Below are 22,259 nucleotides of genomic sequence, written 5' to 3'. Positions count from 1 at the left end.
AAACATGTTCTGTACAGTGGATGGCTCTGCCTTATGAATAGATGACTTGAGGCTTGCTGCTGGGATACCACTAAATTTGTAGATTGATCTGAGGTGCAATTATGCACTTGGCTTTTGAACTCCTGAGGCTTTGGGAATGAATTGGTGATTGGCCCAGGGACAAAATAAGCATATTTGGGACCAAGCTACATTGAGCCACGAGCCAGCAACAAGCACATCCCTAGCTGGTCCAATCACGGCCCTTCAGGGACTAAGGGAGTTTAAACCGAGGCAGAGGACCAACCAAAGCAGAGTTCTGAATATGGTTGACAGTGACACAAAAGACAAAAATCACATTACACATTAAGTTAGCTGACTGATACTGTCTTTTTAAATCTAATGCAGCACGTACTCTATGTAAAAAATCATGTACTTCATCATATTTAAAACCATTCAGGACTGAAATAACTGTGCAGTCAAGAGAAGCATGACCAAAGAGTACCTGTATTTGCACTTCTTACGATAAGCTAAAACTTGATATTTCTCAAAGTCTGTTTGATCTTATCTTATCTCAACAAGTCACATAACAAAAGACAACAATGTTTGTGTTTGTGACGCTCCAGAGAACCTTGGCTTGATGTTGTAACTCACAGCATGGGCAGTGATAAAGCATGTACTGCTGGGTAATGTCTTCACTGTCTTCTGGTGATGACAGCCAGTCTTTACTGTGTGTTTGCGCTACAGCTGACTCACGATGCTGGCTGTGTAAAATTGTGTCATTGAGCGTAACAAAACGCCACAATTTCCGTCAGAGCAACACAACATAGAGCAGATTACATCAGTAGATGAGATAACAATATTCTTTTTGAAGGGGTTACTTCTGCATGCATGTGTTTGTTTGTGTATGTGTTCAGTACAACTACATTGACTTTACAAGTGCACGGGGCCAGTCTGTGAAGACACAAGAATATCTAGTGCTTGTCACACAGTAAGTCACTTCCAGAACATTCTCTCAAGCAGTGCCCGCCCCGGTCTTTCCCAGGGGTGGCGAGGCCTGCGGCGGTCTACACCACGTCTGACCAGCTCTTTTCCCAACGAGAGCCACATGGGAGAAGGAGCACCAGCTCCATCGCACAGCCCAGCCCCGGCCCAGGCCCAGCCCAGGCCCAGCCCCAGGCCCAGCCCAGGCCCAGGCCCAGCCCAGGCCCAGCCCCAGCCCAGCCCAGCCCAGGCCCAGCCCAGGCCCAGCCCAGGCACAGCCCAGGCCCAGCCCAGGCCCAGCCCAGGCCCAGCCCCAGCCCAGCCCCAGGCCCAGCCCAGGCACAGCCCAGGCACAGCCCAGCCCCAGACCAGGCACAGCCCAGGCCCAGCCCAGGCCCAGGCCCAGCCCAGGCACAGCCCAGGCCCAGGCCCAGCCCAGGCCCAGCACAGCCTGCAGAGCCAGACAGCAGGGCTTCTCTCTGAAACTCAGAGCCTCAAAGAGACTAATTTATGGCTCTCCAGAGGAACCACGCAGAAGTGCCAGAGGGCACCAAACGAGAAAAACAACTTGAGGAACAAGAGAACGAGGCATCGGAATCAACTAAGAGAGCGAAAACCTACCAGGATAATTTATGGCCGTGTGCAGACTGGTCGCAACGCCCACCATTGTACAGGAGAGATACATACTCATGCTAAATGTCTGGGTTGTATTGGACCGTGAACAAGAGGGAAATTCATGTTTGGTGATGGTTTTGTAATGGATAACTGTAATCAATGAGCCATATGCATCCCAATTTGTAATACCAATATCAGGGACGAGGTCAGTGTTTCTATTGACTGTGTCAAGTAGCACACACAGATACTGAACAAGTCCAGATATAAAACTAGAAGATGTCTCTAAAATCTTTAGACAGTAGAGTCTGGAAATCTTCCAACATACTCCAGTCTTCAACCCACACAATCAGCTGGAACAGCCACATTCAAACACAAATATGAAATACAATACATATGAAAAACATACTTTGTTACTGACCAAGACATCCCTTACTAAATGTTGTTACCTGAGTCCGATAAACTGCATACTTTTAGATAATAGTAACAGATAAATTGCTTAACACTACAATGGTCGTTTCAATAACAAACATGTAAAAATAACAGCAGAAAGAGGTTAAAAGATGCAAAACATATTTGATCTAAAAAACTCAAATCAGAGGAGAAAACACCACTGAGCGGCTTTTCAAAGTTTTAAATGTTTGACAAGACTGCCCTCCTGTGGATGAAGGCAGAAGTTTGGTTGTGTTCATCAACAATCACTGCAACTGATGGTAATAGAGATAATGCCTGAATAATGTAATTATCTTGCAATACGAACAAATGTCTATAAAGATAAAAACATTAGTATATTACTGCTAATGATTTTATTAAAATGTCAAATGAATAATGAATCAAGGAGCTCAGATGTCGTTCCTGAGTGGAGATGAGATGGTGTAGACCTCCATGTCCTCATTGGACACGTTGCAGCAGCAGGCGAGCCCCCCCTGCCACCCCCTGCCTCCTCCCTCAGGCTGGGCCCAGCCCCGGGACTCAGAGGAGGAGCTCAGGTCAAACTGGGTGGCTGAGCGGGACAGCCGAGGCTGGAGGTGCCCCAGGAGGTTAGACACCATGTTGGCCGCCACCAGACATCTGTCCTGATCCTGGGAGAAGGCCACAATCCCCAGGGACTGACCTGAGAACTTCTTGCAGTACTCCCCATAGATCTTCTAGAGTTCTTCTGCTTCGCCAGCTCCTGACGGAAGGTTCTGCTCTTGTGAGATCTGGCCACGATGTTATGGACTAATGTGCAAAGCTGACCAGCCAGAGAGAGGAACTTGGCCACCAGATCTTCTCCCAGCCCCTCAGAGGCTGGGTAGAGCTTCTCCAGGAAGCTGATGATGATGTGTTTGAGGACCATGTCAGGGTCTGTGTTAAACTGACACCGCTCTGGGGATTCTTCCTCCTCGTCATCCTGGTTCAGTTTGTCCTTCACCTTCAGGAGCCCCCTGACCATCTGCTGGGCTATCAGCCTGGACAGCAGGTTGGCTCTGGCAGACAGGGCAAACTGCAGGATGGTCTTGGTTCCTGAGAACTGGTGAGCACAGTTGTGGATGTTGGTCACCATGGTGAGGATATCGTCCAGGTCAAGGTGCCAGGTGACCTCTTCCTTGTTCTTTGTGACCTTGACCCCAGACTGAGTCAGCTGGTTCACCACGTCATCCAGCAGGGGCCAGTCATGCAGGTCTATGACCTCTTTCCCCATCTTTCCATCGTACGCCTGGATGACGGACAGACCCAGGAGATTCTTCAGGGTGTCTGAGTGCACCACCAGCACGTCAGGCTTTCTGGGAGCAGCTCTGCTCCTATTGGCTCTGGTCTCAGACAGCCATCTGTAGACAGAGCCCACGGGGATGAAGTCTGGAGGGGCTTCAAACAGCCTCTGGACCTCGACGGTCACAGCTCCAGCGATGGTGCGGATCAGTTTGGAGCTCCTGGCGGACTTGGCTCTCCTCAGCTCCTTTGGGGTGGTCAGACACCAGAGCTTGGTGAGGAGGGAGCGCGCCAGGCGGATCCCTGTGGCCCGGAAGTAGTGAACCTGGGGGGCGGGGCTCTTCAGAGCTGCTGACAGCTTCTCTAGCACAGCCAGCACTATGCTCACGCACGTGTCACTCAGACCAATGGAGGCTCTATCACAGGGTCCTGCAGCCAGCAGGGGCCACAAGACCTGGAGCAGTCGGAGGACCAGGTCCAGCACCACCTCAGAAGTGCTGCTCAGGCTTGAGCTCGGCTGGAAGGTCAGACTACGAGAGATGTTCCTCAGAGCTCTCTGAACCTCATCACGGATCTCCGGGTTGCTAGAGTAAGACACACGTCAGATCAGTATGCACAAACAAACAAACCATTACACATCACACAGCTGAAAGTTATGAACACATGCAGTCAAGCGTCACAACAACAAAGAGTGTGTGGAATGAACAGAGCGAGAGAAATCTAGAAAAACTGCAGTGTGAAATAACGTTGAATAACATACAGGACATGAGCCTAGCCCGTCAAGTGAAAGAGACTCACAGGTAGGAGAGGTCAGTGGAGCCTAGTGACTCGACAGGCATGCTGAGGTCATTCATCAGCTCTCTGGCAGCCTGGAACTCCATGTCTCCCATCATGAGATTGGTATCCACCAGCCACGTCTGGAACAAACAGATAGGACAATTAGAGGAACCTACAGCTGAGGTGAACGATGAAAGCTCTGAAGCATAATGACACAGTCTATCTGATACAGGGAGGCCATGTGATCACTGTCAGTGTGTCTCTCTTATACAGTCTCTGCTTTCTAATCGTACCACATAAGCAAGGTTGTTCCCTTTCTGTGATGGTGCCTTCCTGAGTCTTCAAGTAAAAAAAATATATATATATATAATATTCCTCTACAATTTAAACTGATTTGCAGTTCAGGAAAGATAGTAGGTCTGCAAGGCTTTCAGATGTATACTGACCTTTCTTGGTTCTTGCTTCTTTGAAGCACGAGATAGTCGCTCATGTCCTCCACGGTGATGTAGGGAGAAACAAGCCCAGCCGCACTCTGACTCTGGAGCACCAAAAACTGCTTCATCAGCTTTTTCTGCAGGGCAAGACAGACAAGGAATTTATCTTAACGGCATTTTGAAGATGAGACCTATATGTGATGTGTCACTCAATAATTAGGCTGAGTGTTGTGTTAGTATAATACCTGCTGGTTGAAGTAGATGTCATTCCAGCACACCTTTACATTGCGTTTATATTCCGCGCTCAAACTGAACATCTTGATTTAGGAGAAAAAATGTATTCGTATTTAATGTTTTATTATGCCTACAGATAAATACGAAAATCAATTTATCGAAAACGCTTACCTGTAAGCATGCAGGATCGATCACGGATCTTGTGTTGCCCATGGTGGGTGAATATTTGTGTGTAATAAATGCTATAACTAAGTGCAAATCAAGGTAATCGTTTTGAGTTTGGCGCAAATTAATAAATTCTGCGAAACCAAACATTCCATCTCCATAGAAATAAACGATACATTCGATTTGTGAACAATGGGGAGTTCCATCTAAAATCTGGCCTATTGCCAGCAATAATGATATAAAATGATAAGTTTGTGTTTTAAAAAGCACAAATAAATATAACCATTGTTAGTTTCACTCATAATCATAATACACAACTTAAGAAACAGTTTCTCGAAATGCGCCCCGAGTGCACATGTCAATTTAGCATGCAAGATGCACTAGACCCCGATCTAAAGTGATTTTGGACATTTGGGCCCACACTAATCAAGTTTAGGGTTCATAAAGACATGCTGAGCTGGGTCACAAAATCACAATCCAAATATCACAGTTTAACGTTAAATGTCGACTTCAACACGCATTAGTATACAGATGGAAGAAAAATCCAGGAGCTTAACATCCAATTAATTAATAGGAATACAAAGTAATACAACTCATGAGTCAGACATTTTTAGAGTGATCCCTTTTAATATGTGTTGTGTTGAACTCATGTCACATTCATGTCACAGTCCATGGCAGATGACACCATGCTTCTGAAATATTCTTCAATTTCAAACCAATTTCGGGAGAGCACACGCTGTCCTAAGGAATCACTTTTAGATTCCTATTAAGGACAGTGTCCTTGGCCACTGGGCTACTGCAGTGACCAAACTACCATAGAAAGATGAAAAATGTGGTTGACTGCGAATCTGCGTCTTTGAAGGGTGAATCCATAGAAATGGACAAAGAGAAAGCCACAAATAATCTGAGGTATGTTGTACATGAAGTATCTTCCCCTCTATAGCCGGGAAGACATTGTCACTGAAATCCTACAGTTTCACAGGTGCCTGCAGACACTCATTTTACAGACAGTCTTCAAAAACCTCCTCATCTCTATTCAGCAATCCTCTGCAGCTGTGAATAGAGAAGAGAAAGTATCTCACTGAGTTGTATTGAAAGCCCTAAGGAGGGTTTGGAAGAATAAGCCATGAGGAGCACAGTGGGGCTCTGAGAGAGACGTGTCGCTAGCATGCTGCGGTCCTGCGGTGCACATCCCGGAGCACCTGTCTGAAGACTGGACCTCGCATGACTCACCTTATGACTTGATTTTTCTCTGACCATATTTAGACTGGAAGGATGACATAGGCCCTATGTGGTGACTCATTGAACCCTGTCTATCGAAGCACCCAGTGTTCACGCAGGACTCCACCAATAGGATGGTCCAACTGCCGATGAGTGGAAATATGAATCCCTTTGTTGCAAGGCCGATTCATATGCAAATGAAGAACCTCTGATTCCTTTTGATTCGCCCCTCCGCATTAGCCGCCCGTTAGTTTATACGCACACGAGAACTGTTCAGGTGTAATTGCCTTTCAACTCAAATTGCCCTACGTTTTTCTTGCTTTGTGAAGCACCTGTGTAGGGATCAAAGCATTGTATGTGCGTGTCAGCCATGTTTGGAGTGGGTGTCCTCAGAACACCCAATTGACGAGTAATTGGCACTCTAAAACTTTCTATGGCCGTTATTGTTCTTGATAAAAAACATCTCACTCGCTACCTTTAATAATAGCTTAAATGATTAAAGTAAAAACTGAGCCTTTAAATTACTAAGCAAAAACAAATAATTTGAAACACAGTAATTGCCCTGGGGATTAAAATGAATGGTGCTTGCCAAAACAAGTTGATTGGAGTCCCTCTTTCCTTTTGTCATTGTGTCATTGAAATGGCGTTCATTGAATTTAATATATCTTAATAACATCAGACGAAACTCTTCCTACATAATTAATATCACTGTGAAGATATTTTTTATGTTTGTGTTTTCTTGTACAGACAAATGCATTCACTTACAATTCTATTACATTTCTGGAGGGGGTGTTATCTTTAGATCTTAAAAATAAGTCAAGGATAACAAGTACTGCTGAACTGCAGCTGAACATGATCTAGTGATATAAAATGTTCACATAATGCCCAGGGCTCGTATAAAGTGTATGAGGGGCTGTATGTAGCACGTATCCACCATACCCATAGATTTCAAGCACAGAAAGAGAGAGTCACACTTGGAAATAGTGCTCAGGCCTTAGGTTCATCCATACAAAAAGGTTCTTCAAAGCTTTCTGTGCACTTTCATCTAAGCTTAAGACACTTTGACCATCGTGAGCTTCGGTCAATGCTCTGTATTCACCCCTATCGATCAACATACATGCTGGTGCAATGGGAAACATTGATGCTAGTGAAGCTTCAGGTTCATGTTCAATCAAACTGTAAGGGAAATATTTAAACAAAGCCTACAGTTAGTTAGTAAAAGTCATTCATCCCAGAAAAGCATTGATACATTCAACAGCTCAAAATGTCTTATGTTTTGTCTTATATATGAATATGACTTAGTGTCATGTCATGTATATATACACATGTACATATCAAAATGTCCATTATTTATTTCCTCTACGGTTTGACCTTATAAACAGGTCATTATTGGGTTCTCTTGCCACTACGTTACTATTGTGAAGTATGTCTCACAAGTCAATAGGCTAACAGGAAGAGGAGAGAATGCAGAACAGTAGGCAGTATTTGCTAGACAATGTTCAAAGAGCTATGTGTCTGCTCTTGTCATCCGTCTGGCGTCTCATGGTTGTATCAAAGAGAAAACATCAGAAGGTCACAAATGAGGGAACACCGATGTAATTTAGTCTGTTTAGTTTTTCTGGTCAAATGTTTGATAAACATGAAAGAGGCAATCTCTAAGGCAAATATTGCCATGTAAACATGTATATACTGTCTGACTTCCTGGAAGCTCCTGGCATGCTTCTGTTAATTATGAGGTTCATAAAGGTCACCAAAATGTCCCTTGTTCACAAAAAGTGTATTAAGGGCAAAAATAAAAGACAACACAAATGGACGAAAATAAAAATTATGGCCTCAGAATCCTTCCTGCTTACGTTCTGCACTTTATATGTGTGTGATCATTCACTGTACAAATAGATTTCTCTTCACAGGGTTATTGAATGAAAAGTTTTTAACAGTATTTCTCACCATGTGAAAGTGCGTCATCCTTTTGACTGTGACCATGGGGGAGGAGCCTGTGGATTGGAGGTAGAGCACTTGGTATAATAACCTCCCAAACACCGCTGAGACTGACTGAAGATCTGAGAGCTTGACAGAACATACAAAAACAAATTCTCTCTAAATTCCTAGAGGATTGTTTCAATATTATTTTCTCTTTTGCAATCGCTCTTAAACATAAATGGAGATTTGGAAATTACAGCTTGTAGTGGTTACACTTTTTGCCATGGTGTATACTTATGAAGGATTGTCTTTTAGTGTTGATAAGGAACACTGGATATCCAAAAACTGGCAGGTAAGTGGCTAGTAGAAAACAGACTGAAAAAGCATTTGGTAGTATTTTGTTCATACCAATATTGCCATAAATAGGAGCCAGATGAGTGAATGTATGTGCTTTTCTCTAGGATGAACCGCTGGAGGAGAGATTGTCCAGCCAAGTGGCCAATCTCATAAAGAGATCTAAATCTCGCCAGTTCTATGGACTCATGGGCAAACGATCAGGTAGGCACTGGGACATTCTCTGTTGTCTCAATATAAACTGTAGAGCTTTCTTTTAAAGACCTTCTGTGATGTACACACACAAGATACTAATGAATACAAAAATGAACTATGGAAAAAATTAAATGCATTGTATGTGTATTGTCATTGCTGCATTTACTCATATTTTTTTTTTTTGGGGGGGGGGGGCAGATATGAAGCAGCCTATTAAAGTGTACAGACGACGTGAGTGCAAAATTAAGACAACAGCTGTAATTTACTTAACATGAAAAGCCTGTTTGATGCTTATGACAACATTTAATTTGTGTCATTAACAGGAAATAAAGGAGACATGTTTGTTGGATTAATGGGCAGAAGAGCTCTAGGTAAAGGTAAGAATTAAATCCAGACTATTCAAATACATCTCAAGGCATCTTTATTTGTGAAAAATAAAACAGCACAGCTATCGTTTGCAAAAGTTAAAACTACACACAGGTTTGAACAATCCCTGTCAAGTGTAGTGACAAAATGCTTTTTGTGTGTGCAGATTCACTCACAACAATAACTCCAGCTGAAACAAGCACAATAAATTATGTTTCAGAGGATTCACACAAGCAACAAGGTACATTTTCCATAACTCAGTCACAACAATAACCTGAGAGCCTTCCTTTCCACTTTTTTTTATTTTTACTGCAATGTCTTGTAAAATCACTGCCAATTAACTGAATGCAAAATCAGACCAAACAATATGCTGGTATTCATCTTTATTTCTTCATTTGGCAGATTCGCAAGAGGAATGGGACAAACTCCAATATTACTAAAGCTACTAAAATCATTAAATGTTTACATGATCTATACAAATACGTCAACTCCAAATAACTACAATACAAAACATAACAGCAGTCTGATACTTGTAAGAAAACACTATGTTTAGGTATCAAAGTTCATGCCAATGATTACTGTATCCATCTAAATAATTCATTAGCATCTGCAAACTGCACTTCTGTTGAATGAAATAAAAGAAAATGCTGCGGGAAGTAAGATGTATGTATTTTTATGGGCAAAGCGAGACATTCATTTGATCCCCAAGATTGGAAAACCCAATACTCGAGTTCTCACAAATGAAAAGACATTCAAAGCTTAACCTACATAGATCTTGTTGAACGAAAATTAACCAATTACATTTTGCTGTGTTGAGATATTTCAGTTAAGAAAAGTTTGAAATTGTTTTCACATTGTGCAATTTTGTTTTTAAATAACAGTCAAAATGTAAAGCAATAGGGGAATGATCCTTTGGGCAATCAGGGAGGGTGGAGACGGGGTGAAGAACACTGTGGTGTTGATAGTTGGTACGTCTAGGCTACTTCTGGCAGGTGTGGTAGAGTTTATTCAGCAGCCCCACAGCTGATGCCTCCTAACTCCCTTTGGGCGGGGTCCATTTTAACGAACTGGGGTCGATTGTTTTGTTGTTGTTGCCTTGCTTAGTCTCCTTGCTCTTCCACTCATCGATCAGGTCCTGTGAGAAGACGTCAGGACACTGAACTTATGAGCTGTCTGATGAACAGTGTGATGGGGGAATTTCAAGGGACAGTTCATCAAAGCAGGGTCTAGGGTTGTTTAACACTCCATACACCTCTGCTACTTGGGCCACGTTCGTCAGTGTGAACGTGGCCCAAATCTCATATATATACACAGTACCAGTAAAAAGTTTGGACACATGGGAAAATGTGTCCAAACTTTTGACTGGTACTGTATATATATGTTTGCTGACTTAGATCTGTTGAACTCCTTGTCCCAAATAGAAAACCTTGCTCAGGTCTTACCTGTCTCTTCAGGACCAGGTGTTTCCCCTTCCAGTACTTGAGCATCTGCAGGGACTGCAGAGTGCTGACGATATCCACGGGGTTTACTGCGGTCTCCTGGCTGATCTCTGCACACACACACACACACACTCAGTAAACCAAATAAAGCCAACTGCTTCTCTATTCCTCGCTGTTCAAATGTAACCTGACGCTAATCGTTTGAAAGCTTTACAAGGTGTTCTCGTCTTTGATCTCCATCTAGGCGTTTCCAACAGGTCCAACAAGTGTAATTCCAACAAGTGTAATTCCTTACACTTGAGTATCCCCTGTGATTAAAAGGCCTCAGGTACCTTTGATTGAGATCTCCTTGCCCTGGAAGTTGTACATGTAGCGGAGCAGCACCTCCTTCCAGTAGCTGCGGTAGCTGATGAGGCCCAGGTCTGATAGCGGCCTCTCAGGAGAGCCCACCTTCTCCTCCACCTTGGACAGCAGGTAGCCTACAGGGAGGGGCGGAATCCACACTTCAAGATCCGTCGCTGTCCATACATTTACCGTCTCCCCCTTTCAACTCAAACCTTAGCATTAACGAGGGGGCAGCGGCAGGGTTCTACGTACTGAAGTCGATCAGCATCTTCCCGTAGCCCTGCCTCATGTACTGAGGCATGGTAAGGATGCAGGACACGTTGTAGTTGAGGAAGGAATTCTTTTCCTGTAGACACAAAATGGCCGACACTGTTAACGACGTCGCTTTCTTTCGTTGTCGTTTGTTTTTACAGTAAGCAATAACAACAAACATGTTTCAATAGCTCGAGTCAAAAAGACCCCGTCAATCTAGCATTCTGCAGGGGAGAATCCCTTTCGTGTGTTGCTACCTTGGAGAAGTACCCCACGAGGTGGCAGCCTGTGTTGTCTGCCTCGGTCATGACGTAGAACAGGAAGGGCTCCACGTCGTAGTACAGCGTCTTGTGGTCCAGGAACAGCTTGGCCAGCAGACACAGGTTCTGGCAGTAGATCTTGTTCTTCTTGCCGTCGACTTCAAACACAGATATGGCTCCCTTCCTGTACACTTCATCTCCAGGGGGATGCTTCCACACACACTTGGCCTGGTGAAAACACACACACACACAACTAACCATCACCTTCAATTCCTATATATTTCTCCCATGGCATTGGAAGGTGTAAAATCGGGAAACGACCAAATACGGGCAATGCTTTGTCACCATGTGTCGCCTGAGGATGGTCTGGCTCTTCATGTACTTAAGGCAGAACTCGCAGACGTAGAGGCGGCCCAGGCGGGCGTACTCCTCGGGGTAGGGAGAGTGGTACCAGGTGTCCAGCTCGTAGCGGCCAAACAGGATGGTCTTGATCATGTTGCTGCCCTCGGTGATCTGGCCCTGGATACGCAGCTTCTCCTGGACAGACACAAGATGGGCACGGTCACAAAACAAGGGAAAAGAAAGATGGTGGGGTGGTAGTAATGTGTGACAAATCATCAACACGATCTCATCCAGAACATCCATATATTTGGGATCTACATTCAGTGTAGAGGAGGAGGAGGAGGAGGAAGAGGCCAGGGGAGATGCGTTAAGGGATCTCTCTCTAACCATATCCTCTGAAGCTCGCGCCTGAGCTTTCCTGAAGAGCTCCAGGTCATAGTCGCTGGTGATGTTCTCCAGCAGGGGCTCTCTGGTATTGCCGTAGCTCTGACGATGCTCCTGTCGACGACACACACACAGACACACACACCCAGGTGATACCGGGACAGAGACTGCATGAAGCTCTGGTGGCTGGCTACTGATTGTGATTATTCATCATGTTCATTGAGAGCAGCTAAAGCCGATATCATTTAGTCATTTTTCAGGTGTGTTGATGTGACTGACAGGGGCCCAGTCCTGACTCACCATGTGCTTCTCCTTCTGTTCCTTCTGCAGTCCTGAGTTCCTCCCTTTCCTCAGTTCTGTCACCTGCTCCTTGTATCGAGTCTGTCTCGATGTGGGGGTCTGGGTTAGGAGGAGGAAACAGCAAATTAATGCAAGACACTCAAATAGCTGATCACTCAAGCTCACAATTAAGAAACACTAACTGTTGTGTTACTGTTGACCCGTAGCTTTATGAATTTGACACAGAGGGTGTAATGTACCTGGTGACGGGTAGCATGTCTGTTGTTGCCTTCATCTGGAGCCTTCACCTCTTCTTCCTGTTTCTCACGACTGGTGGCTTTTACCTACGGATGCAGCACAACACAAAACATTCTGAATCATTGTCATCATCTCCTACATTGATCAAATACATTTAGACCTCTATGCTTCTGTGTACTCACCTTGCACTCATCGGCAGAGAGGTTGTGATATAGTGGACACCCTGATACAGCAAAATGGCGTTCATGTTTTCCTGTGAGGTGACCTATTAGAGGAAATGAGACACACACAGAACGACTGAGTTTGGAGGGAGGTTATGATTGACATTGTCCACAAATAATCTTGTGTCTAGACTAGCCACGCAAGTAGACATTATTCTGGTTACCCAGGGAGTTGCATCCTGGGGTGGGACACTTCATGTTGAAATTGTAGGTCTCGTGGCAACGCCTGCGTTTGGGACGGTGAGAAAGGTCCTTGTCGGAGTCTCTGTGGGCCGGGTCCTTCGACTGGCTCTCATCGTGAGAGGCGTTGGGGCTGGAGATGTCCAGCTCAGACTCTGACGATGGCGCGTTGCCTGTAGGGGTCAACGGAGGAGACTCGTCATGGTCACCTGATCGCTTCAGGTCTGGGGTATCTACATGGACAGCAGGGAGGCGAGAACAAGAAGTCAATTGGCTGATTAACCATTAGCCGAGACAGCCATTCTTGTTATATATTGTGGTCATTAGTAAAGGGTATGTTGGCAGCTATACCTTGGGAACTTTGGCTGAGGCGTAGTGATGCTCTTGTAAGGCGTGTTCTTTTGGGCATGTTTCCATCGCTCTCTGAGCTGTTGGTCTGCTCTCTCTCAGCAGACGAGTCCGAGTCTTCGGTGCCATCTGAGCCGCTCCCCACATGCCTCTGCTAGAAAAACGGGATAAAATCATTCCACCTTATGCATTACACAGACTGCAGTCGAAGTAACAGTGAGCTAGTGATGTGCTAGCTTCTGACTGATTGGAAAGATAGCAAATTTGCTAGAGTAGTGTCGAATGACAGAATGGTATATGGCATTCTAATGTAGCTAATGTAGCTAAAAACAACAGAGCACATTCCCAGCTGTCTCTCGCTAGCTAATCTATCTAGCAAACGCCCGCAAGTAGCTAACGTTACAGTATTTTATGATTACATTTCAACTTAATACTTATACTACAGCAGCTCTTACAGTACAAGTAATGTCTCGGCAACATTCAGTCACCGAGATATTTTACATAACGTTAGCTGTCAATAACGCTATCTTACGAACGACAACGTAGTATTAGCTTTAGCATTAGCAATAGAGTACAGTGCTAGCGTTACCAGCTTAGCCTGTGAATTTAGCCTTGTTAGCTTCCTAGCTAGGCAGCTAGTCGACTAGGCTGCGACCTACATTTTCTTACCTGTCGTCTACGGGGCATTTTCCCTTGAGGAAGGCAAGTTCCTATGCCCTTTCTCTCATTAAGCAGGGTAGAGCGCCAATCCTTAGAACTTATATGGACAGAACAGGTTTAGATTCGTTTTTTTCCTTTAAAAGTTTGTAAGTACACACAATATCTGCTGTGCTACGTCTCGCGCCACATTTTCCACACAGATAGCCTAGCACTTCCGGAGACTTGAAAATTGGTAGGTGTGTTGTAGTGTAAGACATTCACCACTGGGTGCCGTGAAACAAGGATCGTGTCATAATAATTTAGTTGGATGAAGGGATCACTGAGATATATGAGGGGGAGAGGGGAAAATACGTTTATATATTAATCATGCATATTGGAGTCAAATAAACCAGTTGTATCCAGACTAAATTGTATTATATTATGTTGATGCATTAAGTGCATGTGCAGTTAGATACAACGACAAAATATTTCCAAAATTCCGAATCAAACTACCCTTAAACACTGAATTACATTTGATGTTGATTCGTCAGCTATATCATGCAAGAGATATGGAGTATGATAAATGAACCAACAAAATTAGTTGGCCTTCTCTTCAGTGTATGTGGCAGCTGTTATCTTTCTGGTATCTCCTTACCCCCCACCCTTAAGGTCACAGGAGGTGGAGCTGGTTGAGGTAGTGGGGTAGTGGGGTAGAAACAGAAAATGCCTCCGTTTTCCCGAGAGTTCCATAGACAGCCCTGCCTATAAAGAGGAAGGGGGCTGAGAGTGGTATGTACCCCTAGCAGCTGATATCAGCCATCCTAAAAATAGAGCAAGGCCTTGTAGATCAGTCTGTAGTTCTCTTGCGTCCTCACAGTTTGACACAAAAGGATTATTAAGACGATTTCAACATGTCAAAGATTGTCAGACCTGACGATTGGTAAGTGTTGTGATTTTAAGATTATTTTTGATTTGTGATAGACTTAATTATGTTTAATTGGACTCTAGCCTATTCTCTGCGTGCTTTTAGTCTCTAAAGAGGTGACGTTGATGTGTTGAGATTAGATTTTTCATAGTTTATAATAATAATATTGGTCTGTGATTTGGTTCTATGAATTTCTACGAATTCTACTCTTTCATTGTTGTTTTTTCTCCATTATAGTCAGCCAGCAAATGCACTATGGTACGACAGGAAGAAATACGTCACTATCAACTTCATGGTGCAGAAACCAAGGGATGTTCAGGTTGAATTTCTGAATAACAAAATGGTTTTATGGTAAGCTCAAACACATTAGTGGTCTGTATATATATATATATTGTTTGTGGTTGTGAATGAACGAGAGAAAGGGAGAAAGAAAGAGTACAAGGTAGACATTTGAATTGTATTGTATAGGCTACATACATATACATGTCTTTGTGTTCCTCAATTTGACAGTTGTAAATCAGAGGATGAAACCATCTACAATGAGATTTACTTCTATGATGAGGTGCTAAGATTTGTAAGTAAATCCCCCTTTCCAGTCATTTGAAGCTTGACATTTCTTTACACAATTTCCATTAGTGCACCAACTAATGTAGAGTACAACACGGTAAGCCGTTCTGATCTTTGTAACAGGACTCTAGAGAGAAAGTCTACGATCGCAGCATAAACGTACTTCTGAGGAAGATTACACCAGATGTTGCCTGGCCTCGACTTCAGAAAGATACTGCCAAGGTACCAAATATTTGAATTTTGGGGGGTAATGTCAAACCATAATGTTAGGAAGTGAAATGCATAATATTTTCCTCCTTTCAAAATGTAAACATGGGTTTGTTTTCTGTCAAGCCAAGTTGGATAAATGTGGACTTTGATAACTGGAGAGACTGGGAACATGAAGAGGATGAGGGAATGGCGGAGTTCGAGCAATATGCTGATGTAAGTAAAACCAATTTTTGAGGGCAGTGATGTAAAAGAATCGGAGAAATTATCCTTATTGCTACTGTACATTATTAATTACTTTCTGAGATGTTGTTCTTCATTGATTGTAATATTTTCTTCTTTCCAACAGATGATGCAGGAGATGACCAGCAATAACAAAAGTGGACCGCCAGCCATGGATGATCTTTTCGATCTGGATGTTAGTAGCCTAATATATCTGACTTGCTCAAATTCTGAATAATGTGACTTGGTAATGTGTATAATAACTTTATCGTAAAGGACAACATTTGAAACAATTGATTTGATATTTTCCACAGGATGACTGATCATCTGAGGCGTTTTTCCCTTTTTTGCTTTTTCCGTTTGGCAAAACTAAAAGAACGACTAAAAGAAGATTCCTCAGGGTTCCAAATGTTTATTAGTTTTGTATTATTTCAAACAATAATTGCTGAAAAGTGATGCCCTGCTTGACACTGCCTATCTGTAGATGTATTGTTTAATGTGTGTGTTTCATTTTCTATGATATGATATGTTATTTATTAAATAAATAAAATCATGTCTTTTCTCATCTATCCCTGCATAAACATGCTAAATACAAACAACACAAAAATATAGACCAGAGGTGTTTTGAGAATGATCTTTTTTACAATTAGGAAAAAAACCTTATGTAATATGTAGTAATAATAATAATGTAGTAAAATGTATTTAATTTAATTCTTAACACCTTTATGTGGACCACCCAATAACCATCCAGCCGATTGGATCTGTCCCACTTTACTATCCGTAGTACTTTGACAGCCTGTTCAAAAAGCAAAGCGAGTCTGTCTTGAGTTCCGTGATTGAATAGTCTAAACATGGCTTTTCAGTGTCAACGGGATTGCTACATGCAAGAGGTATGAGAATTGAACCTCTGACTAGTTTAAACAGCAAACGAGCACTGTACAACTTTGATAGTTTGATAGTTTTCTACTAGCTACTAGCTTGGTAGCTAGACTAGCTAACAAATAAGCTAACGTCGGGTAACACATAACGAAAGGCATTTCTTTTCGTTACTACTAGCTAAGCTAGTGGTACTGTAACTACAAGAACGCCATACATGACTAACCAAATAGTAAAACACATGCGTAACTTTAACAAGGGTTAAATGTATAGAATGACGTAAAGTACTACATATCTGATTTATGAGCCTTACATACCAGCCTTCTAAAATAGACAATAATTGAAATGCAGACTGAAAGCAGTGTAATATACAGTATATTGAGTCATTGTAATTAAATGCAATCCTAGAAACGTCATTCGGGGCTGTGTGTGGTTAGCAATTAATTAGAAATGGCTTATGGTTATGTTCTGGCTTGCAGTTTGTTACCTCAGTGGTATCATGCTCACCTGGAGAACTGAAACAGGAAGTCAGTGGAAAGAAAGAAACCATCAAAGGCTTCAATGTCAAACTCCAAGACACCATACTGTTTCCAGAGGGAGGTGGTCAGGTGAGAACTACACACAGGAGGCTTGTAAAAACATAAACTCACTCAATATGAAATACCATGAACAAAGATTGCTGTGAGGATTACCATTTGACTTGATCATTGTAGTACTTACCTACTAAGTAACTTAGTGCAGAACAGTTTACTCTTATTGCATCTCCTCCAGCCAGATGACCACGGGTTGATAGGGGATGTGGCAGTGTTGCGGGTGACCAGACAGGGGGTGGAGGCAGTGCACTTTGTGGGCTCTGCCCTGGAGGTGGGCAAGGAAGTGCTCCTGAAAGTGGATTGGGAGCGGAGGTTTGACCACATGCAGCAACACTCAGGTAAGGGATTAGACTGATTAGACTATCTGTGCATAGAACTCTGAACTGCGTGATTTACATACTCAGATACATACATGTGACATACGTGTGGCATGGTATGGTATACATTTAAGTTCCATTTCTTCAGCATTTACTGATGTGCCTTTCGTCTGTCAATTCACAGGCCAGCATCTGGTCACAGCCTTGGCAGACTCCATGTTTGGATTCAAAACCACATCCTGGTATGGTCATTGAACTCCTTAAGTAAGGTTTTCAATCACTTCAATAAAGCGACATGTGTTTTTCCAGAATGTTCACTCTGCCTCATTGCAGGGAGTTGGGCCGCCAGCGTAGCTCCATAGAGCTAGACACTCCCTGTATGAAGCCAGCCCAAGTGGAGGCCTTGGAGGCTGCAGTGAACGACAAGATCCGTGCCCAGGTCCCCGTCACTGTGCAGCTGCTGTCCCTAGACGACCCTGCTGTGGAGCAGGTGTAACCTTCACAACAACCATAACCTTCACAACAACCATAACCTTCACAACAACCATAACCTTCACAACACAACAGTAACTCCTCACTGTGGAACCAACCGCATTTTCTGGACCAGAAATGGATGTAGTAACTTTGGAGTTTTGTGTGTGTTTAGAATGTTATTTGAAACGGAATCGGAATGTTACAGGTGAGGAGTCGTGGTCTCCCTGACGACCATGCGGGGCCTGTCAGGATCATTGACATCCAGGGTGTTGATGCCAACATGTGCTGTGGCACCCATGTGTCCAACCTCAGTCACCTGCAGGTGAAACTCCCAGACTGTACAATACGCACAGAACACACTGTTGAATTTGCGTGAAGAATAATATTTGAAGTTGTGTCTAGAGTGCAGCGCAATGTCTTGACTAATCCAGTTCTTACAACTATTAATTTGATTTATTACATTCAATAATTTTGTATTCCTGTTGTGTTGCAGGTTATTAAACTGCTGGGGACGGAGAAAGGAAAAAAGAACAAAACAAACTTGATTTTCCTGGCAGGACACCGTGTTCTGAAGTATGCTGAGAAAAGCTACAGCACAGAGCGCTCGCTTGTATTTCTTCTAAAGTAGGTGCAGTTCCTTCAGGATCTCTTTGCTCTTTCTTAACCTTCTAAGGAGTGAGTTTCCAAAACGGAAGCTAGCTAGTTTTAGTTAGCTTCCGTTACCTAGCAACCTAGCATAATACTCGTAGCAATGCTACTACCTGCTAGTGTTACTTGTTAGCCTCCTAATTGTAAATTTTGAAGCCATACTATAGCGTTTGTCATATAGTTTTTGTCTATCGGAAAATAGTCGGTTGGAATGTTCAGAATCACATATGTGTGACGCTACTCCTTAACGGTGTACTTGATATTTCAAACGGATCCTTCTGGTCTGTTTTGTTGACAGGACAGGGCCCGATGACCACGTGGAGGCAGTCGACAAGCTACAGAAGTCTGTCAAGATGCTACAGAAAGTATGCTGTCAACTGTATACCATCTGAACCTCCATGGTCCGGTTTGTTGTCTAACTAGCTATCTTGTATCTTGGACAGGGTAACTTGGGCCTTCTGCGGGACATGGCTGTCCTCATAGCCCAGAACTTCAAGAGCAACCCACAGAGAAGCAACTTCTTCACCCTACACAAGTGAGCGACTCCTGACTATTATACACTGAAAGAACACTGTACCATTCCAGTCTGTTCATACAGTAATAGTTACTGTTCTTACTTACAGGAAAGAGGGTGACAATGAGTTTATGAACATCATAGCCAATGAAATAGGCACTGAGGTGAGACGACACATATGTAGTGTAGAACCCGATCCAACATTACATTGAATAGGATCAAAGATGAGGCCTTGTCCTGTCCCATCTGTGCCCTGCAGGAGACTTTGGTGTTCCTGACAGTTGGAGAGGAGAAAGGACCAGGGTTGTTCCTCCTGGCTGGACCCAATGACATGGTGACTGAGCTGGGAGCACGGTAAACACACACAGCTGAAGGATGTATAATGTTTGGTTTACAAATAATATTTATATTACACCAAAAAAATGTGGATGAAAATGTAACTATTGGAAACCAGACATGAACGTCAAATACATTAATTTGACCTCGATAGACGCAATTACTCTGTCGTACCGTCTGTCATGCGCTGTCATAATCAGACGGGTGTGGTACTTTGTGTGGCCACTGCAGGGTGCTGGAGATGCTCCAGGGTAAAGGAGCAGGGAAGAACGGCCGCTTCCAGGGTAAAGCCAACAGCCTGGCAGGGAGAGGGGAGGTGGAGGCCTTGCTACAGGAGCGCTGCAGACGGCCCGCCGCAGGGGAGGAGTGACCTGGCACGGAGGACCAGAGAGGGCACAGCCACTTGTTCCGACCAATAAACGGATATTAGATCATTGGTAGAGTAAAAAGCTGCTGTGCCTAACTTACCTCGGATGTTAAATGTTAAGATTTTAAGGTTTTTGTGGTAACCACAAAATGTAATGTAGCGAAATGGAAATAATATGTACAAAAATTGTACTTTTTTCCTGATGTCAAGACTTCAGCTTTTACAGTTTCAGACTGTAAAAATAAGACCATTTCATAAGTTATTCTCTGGTCTGCTCATCATTCTTCATTTCTACTTACAGTCTTCTTTTACATTGTGTTGTTTGTTAATTACATAACAGTTATGTTCCCACCATCATGTTCACTAGATCTGATGCTCAGAACATGAAGTTCAGTCCTTAACCAAATGAGGATCAGGACACAGTAAAAAAAAACACTCTGTCAAATATTGAATGTCCAACCACATATGTGAACTAGGTAACCATAAACACGTATTAACACTTCTATCTGAAGTGTTGTGAAGTAGGACAACGTTTTTTTGTCGCCAGGTGCCATGGTGAATCCTAGTATTGGAGCTCCATTGATGTTGGCTTTCAATAGTTCTCATGCCCGCGCTTAACTCAGAGTGGACGTACTCCGAGTTGATTTAACAAATTCAAATCAGCTTTTCTGGAACCGAAAAGTCACATTTGAGGGTAAATCAACTCAGAGTTCAGGGTTAGGTTCACAGTTTGTTGAACCTGCTGTCTGGAATACCCCCCTGATGCTCAGAACATGAAGTTCAGTCCTTAACCAAATGAGAATCAGGACACAGTGTAAAAAAAACACTCAAATACCCGGAATTATCAGGTCCTGTTGTCTCAAAGAAAACAGTAAGTAATACAACCATGACCTGTATATACCCTCACCACACAAGACTCCATTGCTGGGAAAAAAGCATGTTGAAACTCGTTTAAAGTTTGCTGCACAACATCTGGTAAAGCCAGTGAAATACTAGGAGAATATAGTGTGGTCAGATGGGAGCAAAATTTAACTGTTTGGATGCCATAATACACACCATGTTTGGAGGAGAAATGGCACTGCACATCACCCTAAAAACCCCAACAGTGAAGTTTGGAGGTGGGAACATCACGGTGTGGGGCTGCTTTTCAGCAAATGGTAATGGCAAACTTCACATAATTGAAGGAAGGATTAATGGGCAAATTTACAGAGACATTCTTGACAAAAATCTGCTGCCATCTACCAGGATGATGATGATGAAACGAGGGTGGACATGTCAGAGCCCAAACACACAGCCAAGGAAACTCGCAATTGGTTTCAAATCCCATTGAAAATCTATGAAAAGAACTGAAGATCAAGATTTATAGAAGAGGCCCATGGAACCTTCAAGATTTGAAGTTGTGTGGAAGAATGGGCCAAAATCCCACCAGAGCAATGCATGCGACTAGTTTCTCCATACAGGAGGCTTCTTGAAGCTGTCATTACCAACAAAAGCTTTTGTACAAAGTACTAAATAAATATCAGTAAGTGTGTTCAATACTTTTTCCCTGTGTCATTTCACAATATTACACACAACTTAATTTCGGAACTTATTTGTTTTGGTTTCTTTGTATCTATGGATTACTTGGGTTGTTACCAACATCTGGTGAAAATGTCAATAGCACCTTTGGAAATATATTTACTGAGAAAAATGGTGACGTGTTCAATACGTATTTCACCCGCTTTATGTCAACTAGGTAATCTGTAAAAGTGACAACTTTGTGACGTGTGTCTCTGTTGTGTACATTAGGTTGAAGGCCAGGCCTTCACTACACAGTTAATCATTATGTTTGACTTCTAACTTGGCTCTGTTTACGTGAAAAAAATATATTTTTTATCTTGTTTGTGTTCTGTACTTGTTTTACGAGTGCACATGATGGCTGCACAAGGCAGCAGGTTTGGCTCTGAGGATTAATAAAACTGAGCAGTCAGGTTAGGAAACGACTGAAGTTATATTTCTGTAGTTGTGGAACACATTTTTATATATACATACAGTTAGGTCCATAAATATTTGGACATTGACACAATTTTCATCATTTTGGCTCTGTATACCACCACAATGGATTTGAAATGAAACAATCAAGATGTGCTTTAAGTGCAGACTTTCAGCTTTAATTTCAGGGTATTTACATCCAAATCAGATGAACGGTGTAGGAATTACAATACATTTTATGTGTGGCCCCCCCCCTTTTTAAGGGACCAAAAGTAATTGGACAATTGGCTGCTCAGCTGTTCCATGGCCAGGTGTATGTTATTCCCTCATGGGAGTTCGTTATTTCATTGACAAGGAGCAGATAA

At 43.0% G+C, this 22,259-nt stretch overlaps 5 protein-coding genes across 8 annotated transcripts; 3 read left to right on the top strand and 2 right to left on the bottom strand.

Annotated features, from left to right (window-relative positions):
- Nucleotides 1-2,414: 2,414 nt before the first annotated feature.
- On the bottom strand, nt 2,415-4,979 carry LOC134031682 (uncharacterized). The gene is made up of 7 exons (XM_062475388.1): nt 4,881-4,979; nt 4,721-4,792; nt 4,488-4,612; nt 4,335-4,380; nt 4,063-4,181; nt 2,687-3,848; nt 2,415-2,654 (listed from the first exon to the last, which is right to left on the bottom strand). Exons 1-7 carry the CDS (start codon nt 4,920-4,922, stop codon nt 2,415-2,417), a joined length of 1,806 nt encoding a protein of 601 aa, XP_062331372.1. The 5' UTR covers nt 4,923-4,979.
- Nucleotides 4,980-8,157: 3,178 nt separating this feature from the next.
- si:ch211-131k2.2 (protachykinin-1) lies at nt 8,158-9,397 on the top strand. Its single transcript, XM_062474439.1, has 6 exons — nt 8,158-8,367; nt 8,477-8,573; nt 8,763-8,795; nt 8,888-8,941; nt 9,097-9,171; nt 9,333-9,397. The coding sequence occupies exons 1-6, from the start codon at nt 8,254-8,256 to the stop codon at nt 9,368-9,370; spliced, it is 411 nt and encodes a 136-aa protein (XP_062330423.1). The 5' UTR covers nt 8,158-8,253; the 3' UTR covers nt 9,371-9,397.
- Nucleotides 8,969-14,151, bottom strand: kat7b (K(lysine) acetyltransferase 7b). 3 transcript variants are annotated; one of them, XM_062474433.1, is made up of 13 exons: nt 13,908-14,151; nt 13,242-13,392; nt 12,875-13,123; nt 12,672-12,754; nt 12,492-12,575; nt 12,253-12,351; nt 11,887-12,066; nt 11,572-11,763; nt 11,224-11,454; nt 10,967-11,060; nt 10,702-10,848; nt 10,373-10,479; nt 8,969-10,065 (listed from the first exon to the last, which is right to left on the bottom strand). In XM_062474433.1, the coding sequence occupies exons 1-13, from the start codon at nt 13,923-13,925 to the stop codon at nt 9,964-9,966; spliced, it is 1,737 nt and encodes a 578-aa protein (XP_062330417.1). In that variant the 5' UTR covers nt 13,926-14,151; the 3' UTR covers nt 8,969-9,963. The 3 variants fall into 3 exon arrangements, with proteins under 3 accessions (XP_062330417.1, XP_062330419.1, XP_062330418.1); XM_062474435.1 differs by having other exon boundaries at nt 11,956-12,066; nt 13,242-13,389; nt 13,908-14,150; XM_062474434.1 differs by having other exon boundaries at nt 11,956-12,066; nt 13,908-14,149.
- Nucleotides 14,152-14,639: 488 nt separating this feature from the next.
- On the top strand, nt 14,640-16,351 carry ptges3l (prostaglandin E synthase 3 like). Its single transcript, XM_062474438.1, has 7 exons — nt 14,640-14,817; nt 15,040-15,153; nt 15,313-15,376; nt 15,493-15,591; nt 15,703-15,792; nt 15,926-15,994; nt 16,113-16,351. Exons 1-7 carry the CDS (start codon nt 14,789-14,791, stop codon nt 16,119-16,121), a joined length of 474 nt encoding a protein of 157 aa, XP_062330422.1. The 5' UTR covers nt 14,640-14,788; the 3' UTR covers nt 16,122-16,351.
- Nucleotides 16,352-16,552: 201 nt separating this feature from the next.
- aarsd1 (alanyl-tRNA synthetase domain containing 1) lies at nt 16,553-20,817 on the top strand. Of its 2 annotated transcripts, none has more exons than XM_062474436.1 (12): nt 16,553-16,688; nt 17,154-17,282; nt 17,446-17,605; nt 17,769-17,826; nt 17,918-18,074; nt 18,264-18,380; nt 18,552-18,682; nt 19,005-19,071; nt 19,150-19,241; nt 19,330-19,384; nt 19,480-19,574; nt 19,788-20,816. In XM_062474436.1, the coding sequence occupies exons 1-12, from the start codon at nt 16,650-16,652 to the stop codon at nt 19,924-19,926; spliced, it is 1,239 nt and encodes a 412-aa protein (XP_062330420.1). In that variant the 5' UTR covers nt 16,553-16,649; the 3' UTR covers nt 19,927-20,816. The 2 variants fall into 2 exon arrangements, with proteins under 2 accessions (XP_062330420.1, XP_062330421.1); XM_062474437.1 differs by having other exon boundaries at nt 16,562-16,688; nt 17,450-17,605; nt 19,788-20,817.
- The last annotated feature ends 1,442 nt before the right edge of the window (nt 20,818-22,259 follow it).

This window comes from Osmerus eperlanus, chromosome 12 (genome assembly GCF_963692335.1).
Source record: "Osmerus eperlanus chromosome 12, fOsmEpe2.1, whole genome shotgun sequence".
Taxonomy (NCBI): domain Eukaryota; kingdom Metazoa; phylum Chordata; class Actinopteri; order Osmeriformes; family Osmeridae; genus Osmerus; species Osmerus eperlanus.
This window is presented reverse-complemented; position numbering and strand designations above follow the sequence as displayed.

What these genes read in the sequence shown, in the direction of transcription:
- kat7b (XM_062474433.1), bottom strand. An exon ending in CCATCCTCAGGCGACACATG is followed by an intron (nt 11,455 to 11,571) that starts GTGACAAAGCAT and finishes TGTTTTCACCAG; the next exon opens with GCCAAGTGTGTGTGGAAGCA. An exon ending in ACCTGGTCCTGAAGAGACAG is followed by an intron (nt 10,066 to 10,372) that starts GTAAGACCTGAG and finishes GTCTTCTCACAG; the next exon opens with GACCTGATCGATGAGTGGAA.
- si:ch211-131k2.2 (XM_062474439.1), top strand. Translation starts at nt 8,254, where the DNA reads ATGGAGATTTGGAAATTACAGCTTGTAGTGGTTACACTTTTTGCCATG. An exon ending in TATTAAAGTGTACAGACGAC is followed by an intron (nt 8,796 to 8,887) that starts GTGAGTGCAAAA and finishes TGTCATTAACAG; the next exon opens with GAAATAAAGGAGACATGTTT. An exon ending in GGATTCACACAAGCAACAAG is followed by an intron (nt 9,172 to 9,332) that starts GTACATTTTCCA and finishes TTCATTTGGCAG; the next exon opens with ATTCGCAAGAGGAATGGGAC.
- aarsd1 (XM_062474436.1), top strand. Translation starts at nt 16,650, where the DNA reads ATGGCTTTTCAGTGTCAACGGGATTGCTACATGCAAGAG. An exon ending in GGGATTGCTACATGCAAGAG is followed by an intron (nt 16,689 to 17,153) that starts GTATGAGAATTG and finishes TCTGGCTTGCAG; the next exon opens with TTTGTTACCTCAGTGGTATC. An exon ending in TTCCAGAGGGAGGTGGTCAG is followed by an intron (nt 17,283 to 17,445) that starts GTGAGAACTACA and finishes CATCTCCTCCAG; the next exon opens with CCAGATGACCACGGGTTGAT.
- LOC134031682 (XM_062475388.1), bottom strand. Translation starts at nt 4,922, where the DNA reads ATGGGCAACACAAGATCCGTGATCGATCCTGCATGCTTACAG. An exon ending in ACATCTACTTCAACCAGCAG is followed by an intron (nt 4,613 to 4,720) that starts GTATTATACTAA and finishes CTTGCCCTGCAG; the next exon opens with AAAAAGCTGATGAAGCAGTT. An exon ending in GTACTGCAAGAAGTTCTCAG is followed by an intron (nt 2,655 to 2,686) that starts GTCAGTCCCTGG and finishes GCCTTCTCCCAG; the next exon opens with GATCAGGACAGATGTCTGGT.
- ptges3l (XM_062474438.1), top strand. Translation starts at nt 14,789, where the DNA reads ATGTCAAAGATTGTCAGACCTGACGATTG. An exon ending in ATTGTCAGACCTGACGATTG is followed by an intron (nt 14,818 to 15,039) that starts GTAAGTGTTGTG and finishes TCTCCATTATAG; the next exon opens with TCAGCCAGCAAATGCACTAT. An exon ending in AATAACAAAATGGTTTTATG is followed by an intron (nt 15,154 to 15,312) that starts GTAAGCTCAAAC and finishes TCAATTTGACAG; the next exon opens with TTGTAAATCAGAGGATGAAA.